The following is a 22,373-nucleotide window of genomic DNA, read 5'->3' as shown; positions in this document are numbered from 1 at the left end:
TTATGGTGGTGAATAATGATGGGCATGGGGAATTAGGGATGCCTGTAGACTGCTGAGATGTAAATACACAGTAAGCTGTTACATACATTATCCAGAGAGCAGGAAAGGGACCATATCTAAGAGTCATAGATATTCAGAATATTTGAAATTATGATTGTGAATGAGATGAAAGAGCATTATAGAGTAAAAAGAAAGTCAAGAATTGAATTCTAAGAAACAGCCATTAAAAGGCAGGCAGATGGTTAACTTTAAAAAAAGTAAACATAGCCACAAAACTAAAGGTTCCATTAATTTGCCTACTTTAGAAATAATGGCAGTCATAATAAGTCTAAGAACAAAAACAAACTGTATGCCCAGTATGACTACACTTACCACATGCCAACCAAAGGCTGTCCTTACTAATGAGTCATGAAAGGAATTTTTGATAAAACAGTTTAATCATTCATCTGTAAGGGTCATGTTTTTAATTATACTTTTGATGTTTTACTGTATAAACTTGGATAGATGAATCAAAATGAAATTTCTGCTCAGCCAACTTTTAACTCTAGAAATACTTCCTTCTCTGAGTATGGATATGTGGAAGGTATAGAATTTTCTTTTTAAAGACTGGATCAAGCTGCCTTAGAGACATGAGAATGAACTGGTTGACTTTATGAACTCTTGCCCATTATCACTTACCTTTGGCTCTACCTTTTCTTCAGCCTTTACTCTTTTGTCATAATCATGTAATTTTGAGTCTTCAATTTTTTTTTCTATAAAATTTTACTACTTTTATTTATAAAGTCATATACAGTGTAATTCTGTGGCATCTCCAACAAGCAAATAAAGCAAGATCTAAGTAGAATGTTTATTTAAAACAGTGTATAACTAGATAAATATCAGGAAAAGAGTTTGACATTTACAAGTATCAAAACTATAAACTGAAATAGTATTAAAATCATTCATACTTTATTATTTTACAAAGGAAATGACGTCCTACAATAATAACAAATGTGATAAAACCAAGCCATTTGAACCCAATAGATTAAAAATGAACACTTATAGTAGAAAATTTTAAGTGTTTCTACATTTTGATTCAACAATAATACTTGTAGGAATTTATTTGACGATAAATCAACTCAAGAAGAAGAGGTTTTTTTTTTTTTTTTGGCTAAGCTGCATGCAATAATAAAATGATATGGTTAAATAGAAAGTTGGAGGAAAGTTCTAAAGAAATGATAGCTTCAACTATATGACCCAAATGTATGTTTCCTTAAAAAGATTAGAAGAGAAAATAAATAAATAAATAAATAAATAAATAAATAAATAGTTGTACCTGGGGGCATTGGGATTTAGGTTGCATTATTTTACAATTTATTTAATGTTAACACTATGATAACAATCTCTATAGTACATAGAATAGTTATTTTATTTCTGAATTATGTTGCTGATTTGATACTGTGATAAAAATTTAGTTCCTTCATCTAAGTTGACAATGATTTCTTACAGAGCTTTTGCAAGAAAACAATAAAGGTGCTTTTTTCCCCTAAAAACAGAGAGCTGCCTTCTCTTCAAGTAGCCTTCATGTTCCGAAGAGGAATTCTTTATCTTCTGCTTCCCTCTGCTCATACCATCTGGGAAAGGAGAAGAAAGCAGTTACTTGTCTTTTAATCTTGTGTCCAAGGTTCCAGAATCACATCTGTGCTTCTCTCTTCCTTCCTATAATCCCCCCCCCAAAAAAAAGCATAAAATTGACAACTGGATCCAAGTTTCTGTTAAGAAGCACCCTCTGCTTGCCTGAGTAAAGACTTCTAAAACCTATAGAAGGGTACTGTTAGAAATGCGCTACCTGTCTTATTATAAATTTAATGCAAACTCAGTAAAAAGAGCTTGACTGTTATAACTCCTTATTTGTTAAATACTAACTTAGAACCAAAGCCTTGTATAATTCTGTCCTTCCTTTCAACAGCTAAACATAGGGTGTGCCAATCAATTCAGCAGTACTGCCCCAGTTCTTCTTCAGTACTCTCATGATGCTGGTATGTCCTGGTTTCTGGTGAAAGAAGGCTGTTACCCAGCTTCTGCAGGCAAAGGATGTGAAGGAAATGCCAGAGAACTGAGTGACCCTACCATGTATCACACAGGGGACTTTGAAGAATGGACACGAATCACTATTGTCATTCCAAGGTCTCTTGCATCAAGGTAAACTGACCTGCCACTTCTTGGGAGCATATATTTATCTCAGTGCCTTTATCTCATATATCTCAATAACCTAAAAGAATTCATATATCTAGCTCTATATTCAAGTAATGACTCTTGAGGAAATGGCGTGCATACTTCTGAAACAAATTCACTCATTTATTCATTCAAAAATATTTATTGAGCACCTACCTGTGCCAAGTTCTATTCTTGGCACTCTGAATGCAGCAATGAAAAAGGATGTTAAAGGATAAAAGAATTATGATGCCTCTTTTTATAGACAATTTGAGATATCTTGACAATGAATGTGAATACTAACCAACAGATAGACTAAAAATTAATTGACAGAAAAACAAGAGAAATGTATCAAGAAATTGAACTGAATTATTTTCATTAATAAAAGTAAGGGCAATAAATTTAACTTGTAGCTTCCTGGAAGCTAGGACATATGGCAAAATACTGGGTCACTTAGCTCTCACTACTGGGTAAAAAGAAAGAAAACATACACATCAGATTATTAAAAAAACGTACTTCTTTTTTCCCATGCTTAGTATTCTAGAATAAATTATAAAGTACATCTTTATGCCATGTAGAGTAGGTAACACAGAGATCAGTATTTTTAACTCTATCATTTTACTAAAGATAAACTATCTTTAAATGCTCACTTCTTTAGTGAATCCAAGACCATATCTTTCATTGTAACTCATTCAAGGCATTTCTGTGCAGAGCTAAGATAATATAAGTCTATTATCAGTCTGGATATGAGTGTCTACACTACTGAGTGACTTCCTTGCCAGCCTACACTGCATATGTAACATAAGCAAGAAGTAAACTGATGTTCAGTTAAAACTCTGGTGCTGGAATCATTTGTTACTATCGCATTACCAGCATAACCTGTCTCATCCTGACTGGTAAAAGTCTAGCATCTACAGGAGCAACTTACTCATAAATTTCTTAGAAACCCTTCTGTGACATCTTTCACCTAATTGAACATCAAATTTACTCTGCATCATCTAGCTAGATACACTGGTTGTGTTCTCTGCCTGCCTCGTTACTTAAATCCATCAAAAAATTACAAGGCCGACTTTGATAGACAAGCTTTTTAAGTTGGGAATTTGTTTGGTCATGATGTACAAATTTTATGCTACTCTACTGAACCTTGAAACATAATCTTTAAATACCAACTATTCTGAGAAAGGTTTGTCAATTAATGGATCCAAGTCAACATGTAAGTAATTTTTTGTCTTTGTTTACCTCTGTTCTTTGTAGTTTAACAGAGACTTGAGTAATGTGAAGTGTAGGGGAGGGTTGAGGGTTGATGAGTTGACCTTCTTTATTGAAATTTAAGAATTTTACTTACATTTTACTTTAGTACAGGATTAGCTACTGTAACAGAAAAAAAAAATACAAGTGCTGAACAAGACTTTAACAAAATGGAAGTTCATTCTTTCTCACATAGCTATCTAATGGTGAACAGTTCAGAGCTAAAAGTATGATTCTGTTGTCCTGAAAAATAGTATGTGTATAATTACCTATTTCTTTGCAACATGGCTCTCCAAAATTTAGTGACATAAAACAGCACTGATTTATTATCTCTCCTGGTTTGGGGAGATTAGCTGGATAGTCTCTCCTGAACTCCATCCTGTAACTGCATTCAGTTAGTAGGTCAGTTAATGTCTGGGCTTAGCAGAACTTGTCTCTCTATGTGATCTTAATCCCAGTATTTTTCAAAGCTCAGTGGTTCTAGAATTGCAAGAGAACAAAAATATGACCTAAGATCATATTGTATTTGTCACATGCTATTGGTCAAAGGAAGTCACAAGGACAGTTCTGTTTTAAAGGGTAGAGAAAGAAACTCCCCTATTGATAGGAAGTTCAGAGAAGTCACAATGCAGAGCAAAGTGTGCACAAGGAGGTATGATTCATGGGATGAGAGCACTACTGTAGCAATCTTCCATAGTCTGCCCTAGCCCTAAGGAATCACATCTCTTTCACATACAAATGGGTTTACACTCTTCCCAAGACCCCCCAAAGTCTCATTTCATTGCAGCATCAGTTACTAAGTAACTAGTCTGCATCAGGCCAGAGTATGGATCATTTTCCTATTGATCTTAGACCTTTGAACATACAAGACATGTTATCTACTCCACCCATATCCAATGTGTGATAATGAAAAGTGATAACATAATCCCTTAAAAAAAAATGGGGAAGGGGGAAAGAAGAATGCCCATAGAAATTTTGAAAACCAACAAGACACTTGTTACTAGGGCTCTCTCATCTGAAAGCAATGTTCTGGGCCTCCCTGGTAGCGCAAGAGGTTAATTCTCTGCACTGTGAAGCAATCCCCAGTCACTGCAGCAGGAGTTCGATCCCCAGCCAGGGACTCAACCTACATGGCACAGCAGACCTCTCCTGTCTCTCTGGCTGCTCCCCTCAGCACTGTATTTCAGTTAATCTGCCTGTTCTCCCTACTCTGTCTCTGGTGAATCCTCTCACCCCTTGCACCTCTGGCCTACACCCCAGGTCTTGTATGCATAAATAAATAAATCTTTTTTTAAAAAAAGCCATGTCTAGAATAAGAAAGTTCCTTTGATTAAGACAGTTTTGATCCCTAGGGGTGGTTCCCTAATCAGTTGTTCTCAGCTGTTAGTTCTATATGCATCACCCTCTGCAACAAATTTTCTTTCCCATAAGAGTATATATATGTTTATAGCTAAGTTGCCATCTGTTTCCACTGTCTGCCATCTCAAACTGGATATGTAATAGAGCAGCCCTTGCAGTCCTCATTTTCATCATTGCCTTTCTCTCCCCAGGCTTTTCTGAAACTGTGGCTAAACCACGGCTCCTCCAAATAGATAGGTGTAGCATACTTTCAAATAGTGCATATTTATTACAATGACTAGAATATCAGGGTACTACTAGTCAATAGAATCAGGAATCAGGGAATGCAAATCTAGTTTCACTCCCCCATATAATGTAAAGTGAAATCAGAAACTGCAGTTTGCTTGATTTTGGGTGGAATAATCCAACTAGTAAAGCCACATCTGAAGAATAAGGAAGCCAATATTTTGAGACACCCAATGCATCAATGTTTTCTTATGCCTCAACCCTTGGAAGAAGAAAAATTTTTCATTACAATCTAGCATCTTGGTAAATTTGAATACCATCCAACTTGATGGTTGGTGGCATTCGTGACAAAGAGCTCGCTACTAAGGAATAGTTAATATGTTTCTACCTTAACACAAATAAATGAGCTGCTGTTATTCCTTCTGCAATATGTTAAAATCAGATATCTCCAAATGCAGTGTTGGGAAGCTGAGAATTCTAAGTGTGAAAATTGCTAAAATTTGGAGCTATTTTGCCACAAGGCAATATGCTTATAATAGTTACTAGAACATTGCTCTTTCACAAATAATTCTAAGCTGATTTTCTCAAAGGAGCAGTTTGTGCTCATATTAAGTCTCCTGCTTCTTGCCTAGAGAGGAAAGACTTGGGTGGCAATAAATATTTGCTGCACCATCCTCCCTGATTCTCAGTAGCCTCCCCAACCATACAGTGTGTCACACAGCCTGTTCTAGGTCCCTAGGCAAAATGGAAAATGTTTATGTCTCAGAGGAGTTAGAAACAGTTGCTTAGTTATCTGCAGAATAGCCCATACCACCCATCTCCTGGGCACCTCTTCATAGACAAGCAGGTGCACAGCAGCCCTCCTAGTTTAAAAGGCAAATGCAACGTCTGTCTGAAGTGTTAAGGTGGAAAGAGCAAGTGTAGAAACTGATTCTCCTCATGACTCGAGGCATCCTCCAAACACAGGTGAAATTGGGGAAGGGGACAATGAAATTGTCTTTTCTTCTATGTCTTTCTTATTGGGATATTCAAGGCATGTGATTTCAATACACAAATCACACTATGGTTTATTTCTAGTGAAATTATTTAAAATTAAACTCAGTCTTTTCCTTAATCACTTCCTCTAACTCCTTCCCAGACCGTCCTGACTATCAAGTCAAAGACTTCTATTGCATGATTGCCTAGCTCTGCCACGCATGCTGGTACTTGTATCAGAGTTGTACATTTACATTTCTGTGTGAGGGAGTTTGATTGTGTCTCCTCATTTGGCTGTGGACTACATGAAGGCAAAAACCAAATGGGGTTTCTATTCCCCATCCTACACCTGGCCTGTTGTAGATAATTATAAGCACCAGTTCTGTGAAGAAATTGAGTGAGGAATAAGGACCAATAGGTGATTAGCTACAGTGAAGATGCCTTCCTATTAAAAATATACTTTTTCTTTTAAGATTTATTTATTTATACACGCACTGGGTACAGTCAGAAGCGCAGGAGGGTGAGGAGGGTGAGAGAATTTGTTGTAGAGCAACCCCAATACAAAACGGGGTGTCTGACTGTGGGTCCTCACCCGCGCACTTAAAAGAACTTATCAATGCTCTACTACAGGCACACGTAAAAGGTTAATAAAAAATTTATTTACAAAAAAAGAAAAAATAAAAAAATGTACTACTCTGAAAAAAAAGTAAAAGACAAAGTTTTAAATAAGTCCTACCCAATCCGCTGATCAGGAATCCCAAAATGGCGCTCTCAGAGTTGACCGCCAGCCAGGAGCGGTAAAGCCAGGAGGCGAGCGATCGAGAGCCAGAGAGAGCCCAAGGCCCACATGTTTGGTTTTTATATCCAACCTGGCTGCCCAACTCCACCCTCAGGTCCCAGCCACCCTCCCTGGTGGTGATGGGATTTGTCTTTCCCAATGTCTTAATGGCTTTAGTCTGGAGTGGGGGTAGGGTCCACAAAGCCTGTATGAGATTAACTCAGGACATCGTTTCCCCCTAACAAATTCACCAGAGCCAGAGCAGGGAACAGAACAGGCAGACCGATCAACGAAGTACGCTGCTGAAGGGAGCAGCGGGCAGCAGGAGAGGTCTGTGCGCCATGGGCACCCTCGCCTAGCGGCCAGGGATCGAACCGGCGCTGCAGAGGGATCGAACCGGCGCTTCAGAGGCTGGGGCAGCTTCGCAACCCAGCACTCAACCGCTGCGGCACCCAGAAGGCCCTAATAATATTTATAATTACAGGGCTAGATCTCATCTATCTTAAAAGTAAAAAGATAAACTGTGGAATCTAGACATGCTTAGTGGCTTAACTTTGACCTACTTATTTCATCCCTTTTTCTGATGATCTATGATAATAAGTTTTTTAAGTAAATTTCTTCCTAGTTCTTCCTGTTATGCCAGCAACCTTGGAGTTGCTAAATTACTTGTGCTCAATTCCAAGGTTTTACAACTGAGAGAACAGAATAGCAGTAGGCATCAAGTACCAGCCACAACTTAGAAAAATTGAATGAAGCAGCAATTGCTTACCTCATGATCAGCAAAAAACTGGCTACTTTGATTTGCACCTTCCAACTAAAAACCAACTAACAAAGATTCAAAGAAAAGAGGTGCTATCTTTTGTCCATTCACTCTGAAATATGGGTTTCCATCTAGGATCTTGGCTATGACTCATCAGATCCTGAACTCACTCTATTAACCAAATGATAAGTTGTTTTGCTTTGGTTTTCCTTTATTTACATATCAATCCCTTACTACTAAGCTCCTGAGGTCTTTCACCTTTAAATATCTAACAGTGCACTCTACTTGTTGGGTCTATGAGCAGCTTTAGGATCTACAGACAAGGGAACCTCTCCATTCTGTCCAAAGACCTTTATTCTTTTGTTATTAAAATCAAAATGACAGAACCCCAAGAAAGAGTGACAGGTGAAAGGTTCTCAGTGTCCTTTCATTCACTCGCAAGTCACCCTTGCTTCTAGAATCCTACCTAAAGGTAAGATTCGTTAACTTTATGAATGCTTCTGTGTCTCAATCTGAGCATGCTTTTTCCTTGAAGTAGGGCAGTCAGTTGGGGAAATGCCCTCATTTTACGCAGGTAGGGGAACAGGCAAAAGATATAGATTCAAAGGGCAAAAATTACAGGTCCATGTTTCTCTGAATTCTGTTAGAGAAACATAAATGAAGAGATTAGTATGGCTTTTAATCAAGAGCACTTGTGTCAGAATTGGTGCATGTTGCTACCAGGACATTGGTATATTTATCTTTTTTTTTTTCATTTGGTTACTTCCTCTTTATCATACTTATGCTACTTATCTTTTGGAAAGAGCACAGATGCCTTGCCATTTTCTGTAAAAGCAATTTGCAAAGGTTCTGTTCATCAGTCCATTTACTTCCTTTAAGAGGAAAAATGTCTTCACAGCTAAATAATGTTATGTCCCCATTTCTCCCAAAGAGAGAAATTTTCCCAAGGTCCATGACATTAAGACTGTATTTTCTTTTTTTCTTTAATTCAATTTTCTTTTGCCTTAGAAAATAATACCAGTATGTTTTCACCTTTCTCTTGACACATTAAAAAATGTGTGTTGATTTGCATTAATACGTGATTAATCTCTGAACACTTTTAAACCTACTAAACAACATTATTGGTTTACATTTTGCAAATTCTCCAAGAGTAGGAGATAAGGAAGGGAAAAACCAGTATTATGCCAAATATTCAGTGTTGCCAAATTACCTATGGTAAATGAAGGGCCAGAAAGAAATGCATTCTGATGCTGCCATGTTATTTTCACAGTAATAGAAAGAATAGGGACCTATTTTGTCTACAGGTACCTTTGACAATCTTCATTAATCTTTAAGATTCTTTACCCTTGTTTGCTAAGAAACTCAAAAAAATCTATAAACATTGGCAGCAAAATGAATTGGAATCTAAAAGCCTAATGTATCTCCCTCTTTGGTGTTGACAGAACTAAGAAGGAAGAGCTCTTTTCCAGATATGAAATTATAGATATCTGTGTGTGTATGTGTGTGTTTTCATATATTTGAAAAGAGATGTGTTGAAAGGATTGAAAATATTGGAAAGCAACTGGGACAAGTCTTAGTTTGGTCACCTCAAAACTATTGTTGTGAGTAGAGAAGAACTGGACAGCAGCCCAGCATACTGGTGTTCCAGGGTTTTTCAAGCACTGGGTCCAGGTCCCTTTTTCATTTATTGGCAACTACCAGTATTCATTGGCAGCCCAGCTGGTTGCTAGGCGCTCAGAGAAAGAGTGTTTTAGAGATTTGAAGATGAGAGATGAAGAGGAAGGCAGCAGGTGGAAGTAGAGCTGTCAGTACAAACTTAATTCTTGCCGCCTAGGCTCATGCCAATAGCAAATAGCTAAAGCTATTTATGTAGTCTAAAAATGAGCATTCTATTTGATAGCTTCCAGAATTCCCAAATAGTCTCTTCTAACAATGCCCACAAAATTAGTGCAATGGGGGTGTCAAATATTAAGTAAGGAGACTATCTTTCTGGGTTTTATCACAAAAAGAGCATGAGGTGGGAAAAAAACTAAGTAAAAACCTACAATAAGTGTCTAATCATCAAAAGTCTATACCTGGTAACCTCCTGCTAATGAAATATTACTCTAAAGAAGAAATCAACAAGTTTTGAGAAATATTTGAGAGACCTTATGAAGGGTAAGTAAGTCAAGTGGACATGACTTTCAAATAAATATTAAATCTCTCCTGACTTTTTTGAATCATTTTATATTCTAGTGCTTTGGCATTAAATGTGGTACAAGAAACATATATTGTTTTTTCCAACAGCAAGACCAGATTCCGATGGATCCAGGAAAGCAATTCACAGAAAAATGTGCCTCCCTTTGGTTTGGATGGAGTATACATATCAGAGCCTTGTCCCAGTTACTGCAGTGGCCATGGGGACTGTGTGTCAGGGGTGTGTTTCTGTGACCTGGGGTACACTGGTAAGGCTATGTACCTGTGTCTGCTTGTAAAATATTCATTTCTTGTTACTGTATTTTGTGTTACTTCTTCCAAGAAAATAGATTCTCAGTTTATTCTTCAGGTCCGAAGTGTAGGAATTCACAACCCAGGTACATGCAGTGGTAAAATATTTAATTTCAAGGCATCTAATGAAGAAAAACAATACAAATTTCACTCCCTAAAGAGGATTTGTTCATTATTAATGGTACATTATTAATTATTACTAACATTACTTGAGGCTTGACTTCATGCCAGACACTATAGTAAGTGCTTTTTATTTCATCTCATTTAATTCCAACAATAACCCTGTGTCATAGTATTGTTGTTGGCCATATTTAAACTTTTGAGGGAACTAAGGCACAGAGAGCTTTTGTAATTCTCCTAAGGTCACACAGCCAAGAGTTGCTGGAGCTAGGCATCAAAGCCTGGTACTTGTTCTCTAAAATGCAAATTCTAGATTTTACTTTGGCTGCAGGATCTCCCTATGGTTCTTACATTGCTTTTTATAAGAAATGTAATTTTATACACTTAAAGTAAAAATTGACTTATGAAGTGATAAGGCCAACACTGCCAAGAGAGAATTTGGCAAAAGAAGTATTTTTTCCAAGCACAGTTACCCTTGGATGTTGCTACAAGCAAAAATAAAAAGGGAGCTGAGATTAAAGAATAAAATTGGATAAGCTACTATAAGCTTCAAAATATTTTTAAAAATTTTCCTGGAGGCAACTTCAAAAGGATCCTTCCTAGCTTCCCAGTGACCTGCCCTTCATCTGGCATATAACCAAACAAACATATGTTGTTGCTGGCCTTCTGCAGAGAGTGCTGTCATTCATGTGGTTTCAGGACAGTATTTTTTTTTTTAATTTGGGCTTAATGCCCCTTATTGATCTTTTAATACCAGGATAACTAGTAAGTACATTTTATTTTAGACAAAATCTATTTCTCAGTTTTCACAAAACCCTGAGTAGCAAGAGCCATGGCAATGTGTGGTTCCCCATATTCCTGTAAAAAGAAATAAAATTTATGGGGGCAGAATTGTATTTTTAACGATGGTGGTGATGATTGTCTTTCAGACAGACAATGGCAAGATAACAAATTTCCATGTATGTTCTTTCTCCTGACATCTATGGAAATGCTTCCTTTGCCCATGCGTTAAAATACTGTCTTATATTTAATTATTTCAACAAACTTTCTCTCCTATATATTTCTTTTCTTGGAAGCTGCACAAGGAACCTGCGTGTCTAATGTCCCTAATTACAGCGAGATGTTTGATCGGTTTGAGGGGAAGCTCAGTCCTCTGTGGTACAAGATAACTGGAGGCCAGGTAGGAACAGGCTGTGGAACGCTTAATGATGGCAAATCTCTCTACTTCAATGGTCCTGGGAAAAGGGAAGCAAGGACTGTGCCTCTGGATACCAGAAATATCAGGTAAGTTAACTGGTACACTTCTCCATGAATATAGTATTTACTACATACTGTGGTCTAACTTAAAAGCACTCTGTTCTGTGATTGTGGGTTTATATACTAAATGTTTCTTCATATGTAAAAATGAAGTATAACTTTAGTTCTATCATAAAATAGGTAATGTCTCCAAAATTTATACCTCTGTTCGTTAATCAACATCCTTTCGTCACCAAGGCTGTATGTCTGAAGTATGTCAGCTTGGTTTTCTAAAAGGTCTGTGCTATTCTGAAGACTGTTTTGTATTATTTTTAATATATTCCATGTGAAACAAAGACTTTTCCCAGATTTAAATTCTGTGTCCAAAAATGATGCAGCCCATTTATCTAAGTTTGTGTCACTTATTGAAAACTGCTCCAGAAAGTTAAAATACCTACACTGACACCTGTTGGTAAAATAAATAACTGTTTGGTCTTAAGGTCCAATGAAATAGTATAAAACGTTGCTTTTTAAAAAAAAATCAATTGAATTATTTGAAAATTAGAAGAAAGGAAAAGAAAGAAATGTTTGAACTTTTAGACCAATGTCCTCACTAAAATCTGGAGTTCTGTATAATTTTTTTTCTCCCTTCAGTCTCTTTATCCTCTGGTGTCTTTCTAACAGAGGTGTGTGCCTGTCATGTCGGCACTCCCTGTTGGCTTATAGTGGACTGAGAAATTATTTACAACACACTGAGTAAGTGTCAGTTGTGAAAAATTAAAACATCTGAGTCTAAATCAGTAATACATAGGTAATTATCTACCCTAAGTATATATACTATTTAACCTCTTCATGCTTGATTTTTTGCTCATCCTGAGTTTCTAAAGATGGTGTTATCTGGATTTAAGGAATTCCCTTCTCAACAAGGTCATTAAATTAAAACAGACTGTCACAATGAAATGAGGTTAAATTTCACAGAATAAAATTAATATCATTAACTTTTTAAAAATGGTTACAGAATTAGCTTACTTGATAATCTGTGTTATTTTTGCTTGACATATGCTCTTTGCATTTAAAAGTAATACTTTTAAGAAATTTACAGGAGTTTTTTGATGTATAAGAATATAAAAAGTCACATTTCTTTTGAATCATTATTTGTAAGTAAACTGAAAGGTTTCTCTTCCCCCAGACTTGTTCAATTTTATATACAAATTGGAAGCAAAACTTCAGGGATTACCTGTATCAAACCAAGAGCTAGAAATGAAGGTAAAGTACTTTATTTCTATTGAAATTTGAAACTATAGTTAATGTTGGCAAATTTGTCCTTTTTCCTCCCAAAGCTTGACCAGAATTTGCAAACCCTGAATTTTTCCTCCTTTTCTCCATCACTGAATAGGTGACTGCATCAAACCATGACTTCTAACATCTAGATCCTTAAGCCTAAAAAGCGTTAATGTCTGTGCCGTGTCAAAGTATATCTGTTTTATACAAACACAACAAAACAAAACAAAAACAGACAATTATAAACCAGAGACATACTGCAGGGGAGGAGGAGGGAGAGGGATCAGAGGGAAGGAGGGAGGAGCACAGGGGACTGAGGTGATGGTACCCAGGTGTATTGGGGAAGGAAACTCTATGGGGACTACACCTTGAGGGGGAAGCAAGCATTGTTTAAAAATGAACAATTATGTAAAAAATTAAAAAAAGGGGAAAAAAGTATATCTGTTTAGGGAACCTGTTTCTTTATAACTTTCCACAAGAGGAAAAATAGACTTTTCCACTCAGCATGGAGAAAGGGGAGTAGAGACTTGTTTATATAAGGCAGTATTGAATGCAGATCAAGCTCATACTTCCTGCTCATAAACACTCTAGAGGTATTAGAATCCTTGAGTAGAAAGAGCAGGTCTTGATAACAATAAAGATCAACTTTTTCTGAGCACATGTTGCATGCAAGTCATTGTTCCAAGTGTTTTGTCTTGTTAATTCATTTAATCTCCATTATATCCCTTTGCCATAGCCACTGTTTGCCCTATTTTACAGATGTAGATGCTGAGGCACAGGGAAGTTAAATAACTTATCCAAAATCATGTGTAGTAAGTAAATGAATGAGCAGGGATTCAAACCAATTATACTCGCTTTAGAGCCTATGCCTTAACCAACTTGATATACACTACCTTTCTCCTTGCCCAGAACTGTATTCTCAGTTGTTATCCACACCATGTTCCATCTCATTGATTTAGTTATGAAAAAAATGAATATCTTGAAGTATACATAGGTAACCTTCTAGAGCTCTACAGATATGATGAGATTCTTTAAGGAACCCTGAATATGAGTTGGTTCCTAGCACAGAATCCATGGAATTCTCAAATAGGTCCTTCTCCAAACCTTGATTTCATGAAAAGCCTGTGAACAGTTTTTCAGCTTCTAAATTTGTTATAATTTCAAGTGCAACATTGTAAAACATTTGGCTTAAACAGTATCTATTAGTTAGTAGAGTTACTGATAACTCTGTTCATCAGTTTTGAATGTGCTTGATCATGTCATCACCAACTGAAAGCTTTAAAGACTTTTTCTGAGTATCTCAGAATCTAGATTTAACAATAATCACCCATGTACTGAAGAAGCAGTCTATGAACTTTTATGGACCATTTTGCATTCCTTCATCTCTTAGACAAATATTTACTAAGAATGTACTCTAAGCCAAATTCTTCTCTAGGTGCTACAGATTACTGTGTCATCAAGAGACTGATACATCCACCATGGTGAACCAGGTTATGCTACAATGGCACACAACCCTCTAAATCTCAGTGGGTTAAAGCAAAAATGATTTCTCCTTTGTGCTACATTTTCATGTGGGTTATCCAAGGTCCTCATTCCAGCACCTAAAATAATGAAAAAGCTGTCAGTTAGATTTTGTATATTGCCTGTCATGTGGCAGAGAAAGAAGGAGTGTGATGAAGGGAACAAGAAGTGTAAGCTTGGGCCTCCCCGGTGGCGCAGCGGTTGAGCGCTGGGTTGCGAGGCTGCCCGCAGCCTCTGCGGCGCAGGTTCGATCCCCGGCTGCTCCCCGGCCACTAGAGGAGGGTCCCACATGGCGCACAGACCTCTCCTGCTGCCCGCTGCTCCCCTCAGCAGTGTACTTCGGTCCTTCTGCCTGCTCTGCTCCCCACTCTGGCTCTGGTGAATTCTCTCACCCTCCCGCGCTTCTGACTGTACCCAGTGCATGTATAAACAAACAAACAGCAAATAAATAAATAAATAACATGCCTCTATAAAAAAAAAAAGAAGTGTAAACTACCAAGTGCCAGAAGAAGAGCCCAGTGTGGCACCAATGACTACAGCAGACAAAACACCTGCCCTTAAGGAAATTTTTGTCCTGAAGGGAGGAGTCAGAAAATAAACAACAAAGAAAAAGATAAGCAAGAAAATGTTAGCTGTATGAGCTAGACAAAAATAAATAAATGGATGGGAAGTAAAATATGCGGGGGAGATACTGATTTGGGTAGAATCACCTCGAAGGGCCTCACTGAGGAAGTGATATTTATGTTGAAACCTAAAAAATAAGAAGGAACCAACGTATGAGAGCTTAGGGAAGTGTTCCAGACGTAAACAGCAAAGGCCATGAAGTGGAAAAGAATTACCGTGCTTGGGGAATAGAAAGAATGTGAGTGTGGTTGGGCTTGTGAAGGTTGAGAAGTGTTCTGGCCTGAGAGGCAGGAGCCAGATCTTACAGGACCTTGCCAGCCTTGATTAAGAGATAGGATCTGAATCCTATGTGGTGGAAATTACAGAAGATTTTTATCAGGCAGCCATGTAATCTGATTTATGCTTTTACAAGATCACCCTACATAAACAAAATATAATACAGATCTATTAGAAATTTCTAGAATGCTATGCAGGAACTTTGATGTGTACAAAAGAAGGCAGAGTCAGGTTCCAGGATCTTGTTTTCTAATTGGGAAGGTAAATCATGTCAATGTTTTCTTTAACCCTTGCAATGAACTTGTAATAATGAGTTTATAATCCTAAAGTTCTTGTTTTAAAATAGATAGTTCATGGTTGGGATAGTGTAGCAATTTTATTAATGATTCTTCTGAAAATTACAAATCTATAGATAAAACAATCTATATTGTTTTTTATAAAAAAAATTAAAACTCACAAGAATACAGAATGAAGCATCCATATGTCATTAATAAGAAGCTCTGCTCTATACTTAACTTCTCATTACAAGTGCTGATATCTGCCCTGTAGGACAAATTTCCTTAGAAGTCCTTTAGAAGCAAGCAACTTTTTTTTATCTGCTCTTGAGCCATTTCCTTGAATTCACTGCTAGTCCCATAATTCACATCTCACAGTCATTTCTAAGCCTTTTATTGAAAACTGGCTGTTAAAATGTAAATCTACCTAAATCCTTGAACACATCTCTTCCAGTGATGAAAGTAAAGATTTTTTACTTACTAAAGCTGAAGCATCAATTTGCATATTTGGAAATAGAATCAAAATTAGTCTATTTTCAATAAGACTGGGCAGAATACAGAAGGAACTGTAATATAAAAAGAAATGTTTTACATGCCTTAAACATTTGGTAGATGAGCTAAAATGGCTTGGTTTATCGGATATACAATGTGTTAGATGACACAGCTAATGAAACTCAGCAAGTGATATAAAATATGGAGATTGCTGGTTCCCTTTCTTGCATTTCTCCAGTTTCATACTTATCTGAAAGGCACTCCTTCATTGTGCTTTTGGACCTTGGGCCCCATCTATGCAGATCTTGCTGCTGCCTAAAGGTATATGTGACACTCCTGAGAACGCTAATGAGGAGAAAGACAGCAAGCAGAAACCAAATGCAGCATGGACCTCTTGCGCCATGCATCTCATGTTTTAATGTACATCCAAATCTTCGTGGAGCCTTATTAAAATGAAATTTATGATTCAATAGGACTTGGGTGGTATGTTTCACAGTAAATTACTCCAAAACTGAGTGACTCCAAACAAAAAAACAGAGAGAGCTCACAACCCAAAAGAGAGAACAAGGAAGAAGCTCCACATTTTTTTTCACAGATTTTTTTTTTAAAGATTTATTTACTCATTCATACAAGCACTAGGTACAGTCAGATGCACGGGAGGGTGAGAGAATTCACCAGAGCCAGAGCAGGGAACAGAACAGGCAGACTGACGAAATACACTGCTGAGGAGAACAGCGGGCGGCAGGAGAGGTCTGCAGCCACTTGGGACCCTTGCCAGTGGCCGGGGATCAAACCAGTGCTGCCGAGGCTGTGGGCAGCTTCGCAGCCCAGCACTCAACTGCTGCACCACCAAGGGAGGCCCTTCACAGGTTTTTTTTATTAAACTTTTTGATTTTCTTACACTGTTGTTCATTTTTGTATTGTTTGATTTCTTCCCTCATGTGCAATCCCCATAAATCTTCTACCACCTATCATCTGTGAACTCTACCATTGTCCCTTGTGATCTTTTCTCCCGTTTTGATCTCTCTCCTTCCCCCTCCCATGCTGTATGCCTCAGATCTGCAGTTTGCCTGCAAGTTAAGTCTTTTTTTAACACTTTGTTTGGTTTCTCTATACTCCTCCTATAAGTGATAACATTAAATGTTTTTCTTTTTCCTTCTGACTTATTTCACTGAGCATAATCCCTTCCAGCTCCATCTGTGTTACAGCAAATGGCATGAGTTTATCTTTTTTGATTGCTGAGTAGTATTTCATTGTGTAGATATACCACATCTTCTTGATCCAGTCATCTGGTTTTGGACCTTTAGGTTGTTTCCATATCTTAGCTATTGTAAAGAGTGCTGCAATAAAACATAGGAGTGCAGTTTCCTTTAAAATTAATGTTTTTGTGCCCTTTGGGTAGATTCCTAAGAGTGGAATTGCTGGGTCATATGGTAGATCCATTTTTAGTAATTTGAGGGTCCTCCACACAGCTTTCCGTAGTGATTGGATCAGTTTGCATTCCCACAAGCAGCATATGAGGGTTTTTTTCCACATCCTCACCAGCATTTGTTGTTGTCAGTTTTTTTTTTTTTTTTTAATGGGTCACTCTCACCAGTGTGAGGTGGTATCTCACTGTACTTTTGATTTGCATTTCTCTGATTATAAGTAATGTTGAGCATTTTTTTCATATGCCTGGTAGCCATTTGCATTTCCTCTTTGGAGAAGTGTCTTTTTAGCTCTTCTGCCCATTTTTTGACTGAGTTTTTTTTTTTTACTTTGTTTTTGTTGAGTTGTGTAACCTCTTTGTAGGTCTTTGATAGCAATCCCTTATCAGTTGTATGGAGTGCAAATATTTCCTCCTAATCTGCAGGTTGCCTTTTTGTTTTGGTTATTGTCTCTTTTGCTGTGAAGAAACTTTTTAGTTTGTTGTAGTCCCAGCTTTTTATTTTTTTCCTTCATGTTCTTTGCTTCTGGGGATGAGTTTCAAAGGTGTTTCTGAGATGTATGTCATGGAGTGTTTTGACCATGTTTTCTTCTATATACTAATGGTTTCAGGTCTTATCTTCAAGTCTTTTATCCATTTTGAGTTGGTTTTTGTATATGGTGTGAGGTGGTAGTCTAGTTTCATGCTTTTGCATATAACAGTCCAGTTTTTCCAGCACCATTTATTGAAGAGACTGTCCTTGCTCCAATGCATATTATTTCCTCCTTTGTCACAGATTAGTTATGCATATATGTGGATTTATTCCCGAGTTTTCAATTAGATTGCATTGGTCTGTGTGTCTGTTTTTTATTCCAGTACCACGATATTTTAATATTATGCTTTGTAGTAGAATTTGAAGTCTAAGAGTGTAATACCTCCATTCTTCCTCTTTTGAGTCAATAGATCTTTGGCTATTTGAGTTTTTTGTGATTCCATATGAATCTCAGCAATATTTTCTCTATTTCTTTTAAGAATGCCATTAAGATTTTTATTAGAATTGCTTTAGGTGGGATGGCCATTTTGATAATGTTAGTTCTTCCAGTCCATGAGCAGGGAATGTCTTTCCATTTCTTTGTGTCTTCTAGTTCATTATCAATATCTTGTAATTTTCTTTGTATAGTTCTTTCACCTTCTTTGTTAGGTTGATTCCCAGGAATTTATTTATTTATTTATTTTGGCACAGTTGTAAATGGGATGGTTTCTTGATTTCTTCTTCGGAATTATTGTTTGCATATAAGAAGGCTTTTGATATTTGTGTGTTGATTTTGTAACCTACTACTTTACTAAACTGTTTTATTGTTCTAATTAGTTTTTCTGTGGAAGCTCCACTTTTTTAAGGGAGGAGTATCAAAAAATATGTGGACATAATTTAAAACCACCATCAGTAGTACCTGTACCCATGTGTTCAGGTCCTAGTCCTTAGATCACACTTGAATGAAAGGCACTAGAAAGGACCAGCCAGTGAGATTTTATTCTCATGATGCTTCCTTATGGTATTACAATCTAACTTCTGGATCGTTATCCCCTCCCCAGATATCTATCTAAATTATTTAGTTTTTCTCTTGTCTTATTAAATGTAATCTATATTAAGACAAATTAATAGCCACAACAAAATTTAAATTTGAAGTATTTGTTCTCTCAGCCACCCAAAATCACCCTATAAAGCCAATATTATAGGGCATATTTTTTAGCAAAAATAAAGGGTCAAAGATTGGGGTTCTGTCAAACACACCTCAAACTTGACCAGAATAAAGACTAGAAACAACCTAGCTTCAGTTTGCTCCATGCGCTTCAAGTTGGCTCTCCCTCCTCTAACACATCTATCTCATCTCAACACACTGAAGTGCTAACTCCCCATTTCTGTATAGCATACTATCTCCCTAAGGAGTTTTTATTCTTTGAACTATTTTTATCCCTTCTTTCAACATGATGATTTCTTCTATTTTAAATGTGATAGGATTAATTCTCCTAAGATTTCCTTTTTTTTTTTTTTGCATATTAGCAATTATTGCCCCTGGCATCATCTCTTATCAAATGAGGTGACAATAATCCCACATGCTATCAATTATCCTCAAAGGCTTTTTTCAGTTCTATATTTTATCATAATATTTCTCAAAACTTAATTTTAATAAACTCTTTGTTATCCAGCATGATGAAAGGATTGAGATCTTCTGGTCAGTCAGTAATGGGGAAATTTAGAAAGTAATGTGTACCATGAAGGACTTAAAATTTTCCAGAGAAGGTTTTAATATAATAAATCAGTACAGCAAATGCAATGTTACAAATGTAATTTATGTGAATACTCAGGAAATAATTCACTCTCTTACCCTAATCATAATTATAAATGTGCAGTGCTAGTCTTAGGAACAGTTAGGCATGGGTGATTATAAGCCAAGAAAGTTCTCTGCCCCCTCCCATCAAAAAAAAATTGTTGATTCCCATTTTATTAGTAGCAATTTTTTCCTTTACATTCAACATCCTCCTTTCCCTACGTCCTCTTTTAAAATGAAAATGTTTCTGGGAGAGGTAGCAGGGACAGCGTATGAGTTCCCTTAAATGTCCCTTAAATGTTTATGTGCAGTTTCCTAAATCATGTCACTCTTGTGACAGGCAGAAAGGCATTGCATAGATGAGGCAAGTGGAGAGGGGAAAAGAGAAGGCTGACACAGAGAAGGGGAGGGTAGAGCTAACATTAGGGGGAGTAAGTTTTTTCAGCTTCGCTATTTAATAATTTGGCTTCATTCAGGCTTCAGTGACCAAGGTCTGACAAGGTGTGAAGTGCCAGTAAAAAAAAAAAATGCTTAATAGAATTTCAGATTGAGCCATGCTTACTATCTGGTGCTTTGGAGGCAAAGAGCATTACTTGATTTTGTGCTGGAGAGATTGAGATATTTCTTCTGAGTATATAATAATGATATAAGACTTTGTAGTGTTCAGGACAGAATCTAAAATTCAAATACATGATCTGGAGTGGATTTTTATCTTCCCCTTACCAACCTACTCATCACTCACACAAGCTGAGTGGTCTTTAAAAGAGCTTATATATTTTTTTCCTCCATTTCGTGGGAGTTGGTGCATTAGAAACTGTCAAGGAATTGATGAGCCTTCAGGTCTACTAATTCATTCCTTGAAAGTTAGATGAATGTGCCCTCATTCTGTGAGATGCAATTTGAAGTTTCTGCTACAGTCTTGCCATTTAAAGAGTACTGTTCCTTGCCCTTTTTTGCCTCTAGGAGAGCTGTCCAAGTAACTAGATTTATGTCTTTTAACTCAGGGCTTGTTGTTCAGTATTCAAATGACAATGGAATACTCTGGCATTTGCTTCGAGAGTTGGACTTCATGTCATTTCTGGAACCACAGATCATTTCCATTGACCTGCCACGAGAGGCAAAGACACCTGCAACGGCTTTTCGGTGGTGGCAACCCCAGCATGGTAAGTAATTGCTCACCCCAACTTTACTGGTAGTGTTTATATCACACAGTTAAAGACAATGTGTGTTTCTTAATTTGCTGTCTGGACAATGTGATTTAAAATCACAAACATAAAATCTTCATATTGCTATATAATGAACCTTCTCTAACTGCCTTTATTCATCTCATTTCAGGAAAGCATTCAGCCCAATGGGCATTGGATGATGTCCTTATAGGAATGAATGACAGTTCTCAAACTGGATTTCAAGACAAATTTGATGGCTCTCTGGATTTGCAAGCCAACTGGTATCGAATCCAAGGAGGTCAAGTTGATATTGACTGTCTCTCTATGGATACTGCTCTAATATTCACTGAAAACTTAGGTATATATTTTCACCAGCTAAAGCAAGAATATTTAATTAACTAGAGAACTAAATTAACTGAAGCCCAGGAGGATATTCTCTAATGCAGAACTGTATACAAATTTACCTGTATAGAGGGAGGCCGTTAGTGAAAAAAAGAATTTGGTTGTTCATATAACTTGGTGATCCCAATGACGTTTATCACTGGAACTGTCTTTCATGAAGAACATATGATATGACTAAGGCTTATTTTAAAAAAAGGCAGAGCAAAAGATATCTACCTGAGGACTTTCCTATGTTTTATAATTTGCAGGCTTAAGACTCTCCGTCAGCCCTTTTCAAGGTGGTAAAACTTTTCAACTTAGCATTCTCCCGTACTTCCAAGTTTATAGTAATCGAATAAAACTTAACATGAGAAGAAAAGTCACAGATCATATGAGGCACTTAAAATAAGACATGATTTTTGTTTGCTACTGGAACTGTTTATTGCAAGCATAAATGCCAAATAAGAAAAGAGAATGCAATTATATGCTACCATTAAACTTTTCCTTTCTTGTAGGAAAACCTCGTTATGCTGAGACCTGGGACTTCCATGTGTCAGCATCAACCTTCTTGCAGTTTGAAATGAGCATGGGCTGCAGCAAGCCCTTCAGCGACTCCCACAGTGTGCAGCTCCAGTATTCTCTGAACAACGGCAGGGACTGGCATCTTGTCACCGAAGAGTGTGTTCCTCCAACCATTGGCTGTCTGCAGTACACAGAAAGTTCAATTTACACCTCGGAAAGATTCCAGAATTGGAAGCGGATCACTGTCTACCTTCCACTGTCTACCATGTGAGAATTGTCATTTGGCTACAAGTCAGTACTTTAGGTTTCCGTCACCTAATCTGAAGATAATTGTGATTCCACTTGGCAATTCTATTACTCTCTCACGATAATTATGCATGGAATGTGCCAGGAGGAAAAAAAAAGTGCAAGGTGCTGTGAGTTGCAATTTTTAAATGTGGTTAGGAGAGCCAAAAGTTTTACAGGGCTGAACTTTTCTGTTCTTTGTCTACTAGATTCAGTTTTTCAAAACTTGTGAAAATGAATACCTAACCAATAACCAGAATGATTATTATTAAATAAAGCAGTACATGAAATCATCTCATACAGGAAAGTATCCTTAGTTTGTAGGTTTTTGTTTTTTTTTTTTTTAATCTCAGTGCCACAGCAATAAGAGTAAGAGGATGGTTCCTTTGGAATGCCCTTTTTCATTTGCATATTTCTTCCCCTCCCCCACATTT

At 37.1% G+C, this 22,373-nt stretch overlaps 1 protein-coding gene across 1 annotated transcript in view; it reads left to right on the top strand.

The window, feature by feature from the left end:
* The window catches only part of RELN (reelin), a gene marked incomplete at both ends in the record, with an annotated part of 436,674 nt that overhangs the window by 336,834 nt on the left and 77,467 nt on the right, over positions 1-22,373 (top strand). The window contains 7 exons of the mRNA XM_084229490.1: positions 1,949-2,181; positions 9,825-9,982; positions 11,222-11,429; positions 12,571-12,647; positions 20,590-20,748; positions 20,921-21,109; positions 21,648-21,921. Coding sequence (XP_084085616.1) covers positions 1,949-2,181; positions 9,825-9,982; positions 11,222-11,429; positions 12,571-12,647; positions 20,590-20,748; positions 20,921-21,109; positions 21,648-21,921 — 1,298 coding nt within the window. The remainder of the gene's footprint in view (positions 1-1,948; positions 2,182-9,824; positions 9,983-11,221; positions 11,430-12,570; positions 12,648-20,589; positions 20,749-20,920; positions 21,110-21,647; positions 21,922-22,373) is intronic.

The sequence above is a fragment of the Talpa europaea genome (genome assembly GCF_964194135.1).
Source record: "Talpa europaea genome assembly, chromosome: 3".
Classification (NCBI taxonomy): Eukaryota; Metazoa; Chordata; class Mammalia; order Eulipotyphla; family Talpidae; genus Talpa; species Talpa europaea.
Note: the sequence above shows the minus strand (reverse complement) of the source record. Positions and strands in the feature narration are given on the sequence as shown.